The sequence below is a fragment of the Schistocerca piceifrons genome, chromosome 6, assembly GCF_021461385.2.
Source record: "Schistocerca piceifrons isolate TAMUIC-IGC-003096 chromosome 6, iqSchPice1.1, whole genome shotgun sequence".
Lineage (NCBI taxonomy): Eukaryota > Metazoa > Arthropoda > Insecta > Orthoptera > Acrididae > Schistocerca > Schistocerca piceifrons.
The window spans coordinates 567642766-567654816 of record NC_060143.1 but is presented as its reverse complement, the minus strand read 5'-3'; the positions used below and the strand labels follow the sequence as shown (position 1 = coordinate 567654816).

The 12051-nt window shown below is 39.9% G+C and overlaps 1 protein-coding gene across 1 annotated transcript in view; it reads right to left on the bottom strand.

Moving 5' to 3' along the window:
• Positions 1-12051, bottom strand: part of LOC124803022 (protein cornichon homolog 4) — a 92610-nt gene that overhangs the window by 62214 nt on the left and 18345 nt on the right. Inside the window, exon 3 of the mRNA XM_047264131.1 lies at positions 1584-1696. Within this exon, the coding sequence (XP_047120087.1) occupies positions 1584-1696 (113 nt within the window). The remainder of the gene's footprint in view (positions 1-1583; positions 1697-12051) is intronic.

Genomic DNA, 12051 nt, shown 5'->3' with positions numbered 1-12051 from the left:
TGTGGTACCTTCGACCTTAACCTACATCACCATACAAATGGTTTCAAAAAGTCAATACCATGACTGGGGACTTCTCCCTGTCAGACAAAGAGCAAGGTGACGCAGTGGTTAGCACACTGGACTCACATTCAGGAGAATGACGGTTCAATCCCGCGTCCGGCCATCCTGATTTAGGTTATTCGTGATTTCCCTAAATCGCTTAAGGCAAATGCCGGGATGCTTCCTTTGAAATGGCACAGCCAAGTTCCCTCCCCATCCTTCCTGAATCCAATGAGATCAATGACCTTGCTGTTTGGTCTCCTCCCCCAAATCTACCCAACCCAACCCAACAAAGAGAACCCAGCAGACCTCCCTCCCAATGAACAGTATTTTTTAAAAATGGTGGAGAGCACAGAAATCATGATAGAATTATAATCACAACAACTGAAAGCAGCAATACATCACCAACCAACTATGGAAATCAAGCCTATGTAACAAAAGCACGTTAACAGAATCTTTCTACCGAAGCTATAATTTTGCAGTGAGTAGCATGTGGGGTCCTGCCCAGTCGTCTCATATAGGGTGCCTAAAGGATGCTGCATTCTCAGAATGCTATACAACAATTCAAGCAAACCACATTAATAGTTTTTGTTACGATAAAGAAGATAGAGAATACTTAACTTTGTATTACAAGAACGTGTCACACGTGATTGGCGACAGGCAGTCAGTCAGTGTCTTTCTCTATATACTATGTTGATCCAAGCAATGGATATGGATCACTAATAACTGCTATCTTAGTGCTGTCCTAGTGGCGGTCTAGTACTGTGTGGCTGAGGCTGGCAGGAGTGGCACTTATATTCTCTTCTTGTAGAGGCCGCTCCCGTCGTGGCGCTGTCCCAGCCAGCGGGCCATTGGCTGACGTCGTCTCACAGCCTTCTCTGCTCTTGTGTTCTTCATCTTCGTGCCAGCACTTTTTGTTAGGCCGAAACATAGTATACATTCATCTGCACCATCTTACAAAATTTACATTCAAAATATTTCAGAAGTTGCTGCAGCTTGTACATCATGATGTACAAGGATGTTCAGTGCCAGATGTAATTATAGTTACTATCACTGATAACTGATGTAGTAAAATAAAACAGTAATGTCCTAACACTGAGGAAACAACACAAGCTCTGAACAAAAAATCCTCTTTTCATTTCTTCTTTTGATACACAAGAAAAAATATGGGATTCTTACTAACATCAAGAAAGTCATTGGAGTAGAAGCACTAAATTAGCTTTGAAAAACAGTGGGCTGGGGTATGACAGGGGCAGGTGCAGCTATGGCATGGTGCAAAATCCTTGAAAACTTAATAGAGGTACGGCATTGGTGGCACTTCAGTTCTATGAGTGTCACACTGTCTACTGGTACAATATGAAAGGTCAAAGCACATCAACATTGCAACTTCACAGAAATCTCAAGTTTTAAAACAGCAACAAGGAGTGTGGTGTATTTGTACATGCTATTCAACATAACAGAGATTATAATGATTCCTATACCTTACACATCATTATATCTCACAGAACAAAGTTTTCTTTATTTCTCAAATTGCATATACTTACTCCCAAACAAACCAGCCTGTTATGGGAATATTCATCAGGAAAAGACCCCAATGGCCATGCAGCAAAAGCAACACTTCAATAAACAGCTGTGCTACGATTTTTGGAATAGTCCACTGGAAAAACGAAATACACACATCAGTTACAAATAATTACTTGACAAACAAACATAACATCAATTATGGTGAAACAATACAGAAGAAGAAATACAACAGAATTATTAGTACTCATGTTAATCTGCATTACCAAATAATGTCAGACATTCATTTTTTTTTAATTTTTTTTTTTTTTTTATTCTTCAATATACTGCCTACATTAAAGTTGCTGGAAATGAAGTATGGATACAGTTTCACAGTGATGTAGGTGAGGTTTTGTTTAAGGCAGTATTTATTTATTTAACCTAGAGTGGTATACAGTGACCATGAAAAGCTTAATCAGGATATCAGGATAGAGACAGGAATAAAATTTATCTTAATTGTGAATTCCATGACTATTACCTAAATTATTCCTGAACTCATTGAAAATTTTTACCATATGATTACCCTAATTGTTATTAACATCACTACATTCTTTTACAATACAAAACAATAAGTAACTTTCAAGCCTTGACTCCATCCACTTTGCTGAAAGATGATTTTTGCTGCCTGATTAAGAAATTACATAATCAAGTAGTTATATTCATAAGGAAGAGAATAATCATAAACTAATCTTAAGATGAAGTCATGCACAAAAAAGTACAAGAGAGAGGATTGTGGTGCATATCACTATAATGCACAATAACAGTGGGACCAATGAGTGAGAGTGAGAGAGAGAGAGAGAGAGAGAGAGAGAGAGAGAGAGAGAAGTGTGTGTGTGTGTGTGTGTGTGTGTGTGTGTGTGAGAGAGAGAGAGAGAGAGAGATATGAACTCAGTTAAACATTTGAACAAAGATACAAAGAAAAAGTGGGGAGAACTAACTAACAACTAAATGGAGATTGAGGTGTGGGGATAGCAAAGGAAATGAAATTATTGTCGGGAAAATCAAACCAAAAGAAACGAAATATTATCAAATGGAATCAAGACGTTCACAGATAATATGCAAAGTTTCTCACACACGAAACAAACGAAAATGCATAGCACTCACAGCCATGGAAATAACAATTAAAGACAAAGTCAAACAATGGAAACTCCAGGTAAGAATATCAATCTTGTTGGAAAAGACAGATTGTTACTTACCATGAGGATAACAGGCATGATTAAAATGCCAATGGCATTCTGATCTGAGCTGCAGGAGTTGGCAGTCCTGTGTGTGTGAGGTGTGCTTGCTTGTGTGAATGAATGGTGTGTGTTTCCTTTTTCCCAATGAAGGCTGGGGCAAAAAGCTTACTTGTGCATGGTATAGATCAGATGTTAACAATGTATGTATATGAAGGCAGCCAATGGAAGGATAGTAACGAATAGCCAAAGATCAGTTTTTAACCAGATGACATCTTCATGGAGAGAAATACGAATTATTCACATTATGTTGATGGCATTTTCAAATTCTGCTTTTTCAATCTATCAGCATTTCCATTATTGATATACAGTACAACTTTTTAAACTGAAATGGTTATTACTGAATTCATTTGAAATATGAAATCCCAATTGAGTTGACAGACTGAACTGTAACATAGCCCAATATCTAGGTTTAATTGGAAGATGACGCACTGGTTGAGAGATGTCTAAGCCAACAAATGTGAAGATGAGATGTTGTTTGTGGTAAAAGACTGGTCTTCATGCCACTGGTTTTACAAATTGGCTGCTCCACCATCTGACTTTAAAAGTTCACTTGCGACTGGCATTACCAACATACATTTCAATGTAAGAGCGTGGACAGTGCCTCTTACAGTTTTAAGCAAATGAAAATAATTCTTCTGGTTTCATAAAATGAATACATTACTACAATGGAGAAATATAAATAAAAGCTACCTACCATCTTTAAGTGAAGTGTTGACTGGGAGACAGGTATATAGGAAGTAGTGATGACAACTGGAATATGAAACTTATTTATTCTTCAGTGCACAGCAGTAGTTTACACGCATACACACAGATACACTCTTTTGGGGTACAATACAAGAGCCTTCTGAAAAGACTTGTGGCTTGCTTTTAGATAAAGAAACTTAAAGAGAGATACATACTGGACATGACAGAATGGAATGACAAAAGATTCCACAATTCATTTCAAGTGGTAGTACTCACACAGACTGTCAACTGAGTGCAATGTGATGGAATGTTACAAGCAAGGTTTCTCTAGAATAAGGTTTTGTTGCTGACACAGTCTGCTAGCATTAGAAGTTCATCTATTCTTCCTATACTAATTCATGTGTCTCTGGAGCCTGTTCGGACTATCAACAGATGGGGTTTCACTAGGCATGGCCTACACCTAGACACGACTGGGAAGGGAAGATGGGTACAGCAGATTCATGAAAGTACAGAGGGTGGATCTCGGGACACACATGGTCAAATACCTCTTATGCGTAGGAAAAGTAGGTCTTCTTTAGGATAAATCCAGACAACAGGTTCCCCTCCCTAAAGAGTATCTCCAGCAGTTTAAAAAATACTGAAACAATCTCTCACAAGACAGATTTTAACACTTCAAATATCAGACATACCAGATGTCACAAAGACAAACAAACCACTGGAAAGAGTAACATGGGGCATTTCACAGACTTAACAATTCTCCAACGAGACATCCAATCAATAAAAGAGAAAATACAACAATTAGAAGTTGAGCTCCAATCTTTGAAGAGCACAGTAGTTTGTGTTACTGAGCACTGGTGTAGAGACACAGAAATCCAACATGTAGTATTATCATTGTATGAAAGGGCAAACTCTTACTGCAGAACTGCTTCACGGGATGGAGGATCATGCATTTATATCAGAAAAGGAACACAGTTCAAATCAAGACATGACCTCAGTATAGTAAGTGAAGACAAACACTTTGAAATATCAGCTATTGAATTAACAGGGCTTGTTATCACCAAGAAATTAATAATTTTGTGTTTGTATAGATCTTCAATAAATTAACAGAAGTTCTAGATAAAGTCTCAGGTACAAAGGTCAACATAATTCTGTGTGGGGACATTAACAGCAACACTAATATCATAAATGAATCCAGCAGCACCCTCACAAACATCCTTCAAAGTTTTGGCATATCCCTATTGTTCAATAGTGCAACAAGGGTTACTACAATGACTGCATCAGTAATTGACCATGTTACCACAAATATGGACATGGAAAAATTTGATGTAGCTGTAAAAGATCTTGGACAATCAGATCATCTCTGTCAAATAACAACAGTAAAATCAGGCTTCGAATCATTCCCTAAACTACAAGACTAAAAACGACATCCATCAGAAAGCAAAATAAAAGATTTTTCAAAAGAATTAGCAAAACAAAGCTGGGATGAAGCATATAAGGAAACCAATGTGAATATCAAATTCTCTAAATTCTCCACATTATTTAAATTGAACTTTGAAAAGACATTTCCAAAAGTGTGCATGTCTGTATCAACATCCCACAAAAACAGATGGATAACAGCAGGTGCTAAGAAGTCCTCCCAAACATTTAAATAATTCAGTTAAATTAAAAAGAGTTGTAATGATCCAGAATTCTTAAATTTCTATCATAGACACAAAAACATCTATAGGAAGGTGCCGATTGCTGCAAAAAAGTAATTTAATGACAAAATAATATATAATGCAGAGAATAAAAGCAAAGCAATATGGGATGTTATAAAAAAGGAAATGGAGAGAGGCAAACGAATGCAGAATAACATAATGCAAAGGACCAGTTGCAAAGGATAAAGTAATCTTTACCTAGGTTTCGATAGATTTAAATCTATCTTCTTCAGAAGGCGGCCTGAGGACAATGAACATCGTAATTTATATTAAAAGGTATGAAACATAAGTCAAGAATAGAGTCTAACATATATTAGGAGAATCTTGTATTACAAAATATGAGAAGGATCCCTGGTACTTACAGTATTACATTAACATGGAGTGATATGTCATTGTCGTTTTTACAAACACCTGCATAGCTCCATTAGTCCAAATAAAATATAGCCCTGAGAATAGGGTTTGTCAGACAAATAAAATAAGTACATGGAAGTTCGAGAGCGCATAAGCAACTGAGTAAAATCGGCCAGCGTAGTAGCACTGCGGCCAGGGCAGGTGGTGCTCAGGTCGCGAACTATGTGCCGATTGGCGTACTGAAGCAACATGTGAAATATCAATATTAATTGTGTCCTTAGATAGAGTGACAATAAATAAAAGGAAAGCATTTAACACTCCCGTTATGACATTGTGGGAGCCTTAGGAACAATAACGTAGATACATACATCAAAAAGGCAGGTGGCGCTTACGCCGTGAGTTACATGCAGTGGCATATATAGCCAGAATATAAAAGTTATATTACCATATTAGTGAAGCACATAGAACGTATATAAGTCAAAACTTTAAGGATATTCAGTAATGGCTCTTAAGACATAAATTACGAAACCTGGTCCACAATCCAGTTAATACACATTCTCAGAGAGCCAAGGTTTTAGAATAAGAGAAAATTACATGAGGGCCGATATAGCGGCAGCCAACAATTAAAGGGAACAGCCATGAGTACCAGGATGGCCCCCTCGTACACCAAGCTATTTATGGGTCGCTTAGAGGAAGCCTTCTTGGTTACCCAGGCCTGCCGACCCAAAGTTTGGTACAGATTTATTGATGACATCTTCATGATCTGGACTCACAGTGAAGAAGAACTCCGGAATTTTCTCTCCTACCTCAACTCCTTTGGTTCCATCAGATTCACCTGGTCCTACTCCAAATCCCATGCCACTTTCCTTGACATTGACCTCCATCTGTCCAATGGCCAGCTTCACACATCCGCCCACATCAAACCCACCAACACACAACAGTACCTCCATTATAACAGCTGCCACCCATTCCATATCAAACGGTCCCTTCCCTACAGCCTAGGTCTTCGTGACAAACAAATCTGCTCCAGTCCTGAATCCCTGAACCATTACACCAACAACCTGAAAATAGCTTTCGCATCCTGCAACTACCCTCCCGACCTGGTACAGAAGCAAATAACCAGAGCCACTTCCTCATCCCCTCAAACCCAGAACCTCCCACAGAAGAACCCCAAAAGTGCCCCACTTGTGACAGGATCCTTTCTGGGACTGGATCAGACTCTGAATGTGGCTCTCCAGCAGGGATACGACTTCCTCAAATCCTGCCCTGAAATGAGATCCATCCTTCATGAAATCCTCCCCACTCCACCAAGAGTGTCTTTCCGCCATCCACCTAACCTTCGTAACCTCTTGGTTCATCCCTATGAAATCCCCAAACCACCTTCCCTACCCTCTGGCTCCTACCCTTGTAACCGCCCCCCGTGTAAAACCTGTCCCATCCACCCTCTCCCCACCACCTACTCCAGTCCTGTAGCCCGGAAGGTGTACACGATCAAAGGCAGAGCCACGTGTGAAAGCACCCACATGATTTACCAACTGACCTGCCTAAACTGTGAAGCTTTCTATGTGGGAATGACCAGCAACAAACTGTCCATTCGCATGAATGGACACAGGCAGACAGTGTTTGTTGGTAATGAGAATCACCCTGTGGCTAAACATGCCTTGGTGCACGGCCAGCACATCTTGGCACAGTGTTACACCGTCCGGGTTATCTGGATACTTCCCACTAACACCAACCTATCAGAACTCCGGAGATGGGAACTTACCCTTCAATATATCCTATCTTCCCGTTACCCACCAGGCCTCAACCTCCGCTAATTTCAAGTTGCCGCCGCTATACCTCACCTGTCATTCAACAACATTTTTGCCTCTGTACTTCCGCCTCGACTGACATCTCTGCCCAAACTCTTTTCCTTTACATATGTCTGCTTGTGTCTGTATATGTGCGGATGGATATGTGTGTGTGTGCGCGCGAGTGTATACCTGTCCCTTTTTCCCCCTAAGGTAAGTCTTTCCGCTCCCGGGATTGGAATGACTCCTTACCCTCTCCCTTAAAACTCACATCCTTTCGTCTTTCCCTCTCCTTCCCCCTTTCCTGATGAAGCAACCGTGGGTTGCGAAAGCTTGAATTTTGTGTGTTTGTTTGTGTCTCTATCAACATACCAACACTTTCGTTTGGTATGTTACATCATATTTCCCACGTGGAATGTTTCCCTCTATTATATTCATATCAATAATGCTAAGGTAGGGGGATAAGGTAATAATGATCCACAACACTTGGCAAACTATGTAAATGAGCATTTTTCAAGTATTTCAGAGAAGTTACAGCAAAAATTCCCTAAAATAAACATAACACCTGTAAATAATGTAGCACTAAATAAAATTATGTTACTTCCAACCACAGAGAATGAAGTCAATAAAACTGTTCAAAAACTAAAAAATAAAAAGCCAATAGGCTTAGATGAAGTACCAATGTGTGTACTGAAACAATGCATAGGGTTATACAAGGCCTCTTAACAAATAGAATAAATGAATCCCTCACATCAGGGGCATTTCCAGAGCAGTTAAAACAGGCAAGAGTTGTACCTTTGCTTAAGAAAGGTAATGCGGAAGACATAGAAAGTTACCGGCCCATTTCCCTGCTGACACCATTCTCAAAAGTAATAGAAGCAATCAGGAAATACAGAATAATAAATTACCTGAATAAATACAATATTTTAAGCGAATCACATTTTGGTTTCCAAACTGGCAAAAATACTGAGTCAGCCATTGTAGAATTCACAAAAGTTTTACTTGATGCTCTTGATAAAGATGAGTGTGTCACAGGCATATTTTTGGATCTTTCTAAGGCCTTTGATACAGTCGACCACAAGATTCTATTAAATAAATTAGAAACATTAGGAATAAGAGGGATAGCTAATGACTTGTTTCGATCATACCTAGCAGATAGTGTACAAAGAGTAGAGATAACACATACTTCAAATAGATCTAAACATTTAGTAAAACACTTACCAGAACCACAATACATTAATATAGGGGTTCTGCAAGGTAGCATATTAGGACCAATACTATTCCTGATACACATCATCAATGACTTTCCCAGTAGTGTTAATCGTGGTGAAAAAATTCTCTTTGTTGATGACAGCAACATTACAGTCACTGAGAAAACAAGAAAACTCTTCGCAGAGAAGGCAAATGAAACTCTCAAGGAAGTTTATGATTGGTCAATAAGCAATACCTCCCCACGAACCATGGACCTTGCCGTTGGTGGGGAGGCTTGCGTGCCTCAGCGATACAGATAGCCGTACCGTAGGTACAACCACAACGGAGGGGTATCTGTTGAGAGGCCAGACAAACGTGTGGTTCCTGAAGAGGGGCAGCAGCCTTTTCAGTAGTTGCAAGGGCAACAGTCTGGATGATTGACTGATCTGGCCTTGTAACAATAACCAAAACGGCCTTGCTGTACTGGTACTGCGAACGGCTGAAAGCAAGGGGAAACTACGGCCGTAATTTTTCCCGAGGGCATGCAGCTTTACTGTATGATTAAATGATGATGGCGTCCTCTTGGGTAAAATATTCCGGAGGTAAAATAGTCCCCCATTCGGATCTCCGGGCGGGGACTACTCAAGAGGATGTCGTTATCAGGAGAAAGAAAACTGGCGTTCTACGGATCGGAGCGTGGAATGTCAGGTCCCTTAATCGGGCAGGTAGGTTAGAAAATTTGAAAAGGGAAATGGATAGGTTAAAGTTAGATATAGTGGGAATTAGTGAAGTTCGGTGGCAGGAGGAACAAGACTTCTGGTCAGGTGACTACAGGGTTATAAACACAAAGTCAAATACGGGTAATGCAGGAGTAGGTTTAATAATGAATAGGAAAATAGGAACGCGGGTAAGCCACTACAAACAGCTTAGGGAACGCATTATTGTGGCCAAGATAGATACGAAGCCCACACCTACTACAGTAGTACAAGTTTATATGCCAACCAGCTCTGCAGATGACGAAGAAATTGAAGAAATGTATGATGAAATAAAAGAAATTATTCAGATAGTGAAGGGAGACGAAAATTTAATAGTCATGGGTGACTGGAATTCGAGTGTAGGAAAAGGGAGAAAAGGAAATGTAGTAGGTGAATATGGATTGTGGCTAAGAAATGAAAGAGGAAGCCGCCTGGTAGAATTTTGCACAGAGCACAACTTAATCATAGCTAACACTTGGTTTAAGAATCATGATAGAAGGTTGTATACATGGAAGAACCCTGGAGATACTAAAAGGTATCAGATAGATTATATAATGGTAAGACAGAGATTTAGGAACCAGGTTTTAAATTGTAAGACATTTCCACGGGCAGATGCGGACTCTGACCACAATCTATTGGTTATGACCTGTAGATTAAAACTGAAGAAACTGCAAAAAGGTGGGAATTAAAGGAGATGGGACCTGGATAAACTGAAAGAACAAGAGGTTGCACAGAGTTTCAGGGAGAGCATAAGGGAACAATTGACAGGAATGGGGGAAAGAAATACAGTAGAAGAAGAATGGGTAGCTTTGAGGGATGAAGTAGTGAAGGCAGCAGAGGATCAAGTAGGTAAAAAGACGAGGGCTAGTAGAAATCCTTGGGTAACAGAAGGAATATTGAATTTAATTGATGAAAGGAGAAAATATAAAAATGCAGTAAATGAAGCAGGCAAAAAGGAATACAAACGTCTCAAAAATGAGATCGACAGGAAGTGCAAAATGGCTAAGCAGGGATGGCTAGAGGACAAATGTAAGGATGTAGAGGCTTATCTCACTAGGGGTAAGATAGATACTGCCTACAGGAAAATTAAAGAGACTTTTGGAGATAAGAGAACCACTTGTATGAACATCAAGAGCTCTGATGGAAACCCAGTTCTAAGCAAAGAAGGGAAAGCAGAAAGGTGGAAGGAGTATATAGAGGGTCTATACAAGGGCGATGTACTTGAGAACAATATTATGGAAATGGAAGAGGATGTAGATGAAGATGAAATGGGAGTTATGATACTGCGTGAAGAGTTTGACAGAGCAGTGAAAGACCTGAGTCGAAACAAGGCCCCCGCAGTAGACAACATTCCATTGGAACTACTGACGGCCTTGGGACAGCCAGTCCTGACAAAACTCTACCATCTGGTGAGCAAGATGTGTGAAACAGGCGAAATACCCTCAGACTTCAAGAAGAATATAATAATTCCAATCCCAAAGAAAGCAGGTGTTGACAGATGTGTGAATTACCGAACAATCAGTTTAATAAGCCACAGCTGCAAAATACTAACACGAATTCTTTACAGACAAATGGAAAAACTAGTAGCAGCCGACCTCGGGGAAGATCAGTTTGGATTCCGTAGAAATACTGGAACACGTGAGGCAATACTGACCTTACGACTTGTTGTTGTTGTTGTTGTTGTTGTTGTTGTTGTCATGGTCTTCAGTCCTGAGACTGGTTTGATGCAGCTCTCCATGCTACTCTATCCTGTGCAAGCTTCTTCATCTCCCAGTACCTACTGCAACCTACATCCTTCTGAATCTGCTTAGTGTATTCATCTCTTAGTCTCCCTCTACGGTTTTTACCCTCCACGCTGCCCTCCAATGCTAAATTTGTGATCCCTTGATGCCTCAAAACATGTCCTACCAACCGATCCCTTCTTCTAGTCAAGTTGTGCCACAAACTTCTCTTCTCCCCAATCCTATTCAATACCTCCTCATTAGTTACGTGATCTACCCACCTTATCTTCAGCATTCTTCTGTAGCACCACATTTCGAAAGCTTCTATTCTCTTCTTGTCCAAACTGGTTATCGTCCATGTTTCACTTCCATACATGGCTACACTCCATACAAATACTTTCAGAAACGACTTCCTGACACTTAAAATCTATACTCGATGTCAACAAATTTCTCTTCTTCAGAAACGATTTCCTTGCCATTGCCAGTCTACATTTTATATCCTCTCTACTTCGACCATCATCAGTTATTTTACTCAATAAATAGCAAAACTCCTTTACTACTTTAAGTGTCTCATTTCCTAATCTAATCCCCTCACCATCACCCGATTTTATTTGACTACATTCCATTATCCTTGTTTTGCTTTTGTTGATGTTCATCTTATATCCTCCTTTCAAGACACTGTCCATTCCGTTCAACTGCTCTTCCAAGTCCATTGCTGTTTCTGACAGAATTACAATGTCATCGGCGAACCTCAAAGTTTTTACTTCTTCTCCATGAATTTTAATACCTACTCCGAATTTTTCTTTTGTTTCCTTTACTGCTTGCTCAATATACAGATTGAATAACATCGGGGAGAGGCTACAACCCTGTCTCACTCCTTTCCCAACCACTGCTTCCCTTTCATGCCCCTCGACTCTTATAACTGCCATCTGGTTTCTGTACAAATTGTAAATAGCCTTTCGCTCCCTGTATTTTACCCCTGCCACCTTCAGAATTTGAAAGAGAGTATTCCAGTTAACGTTGTC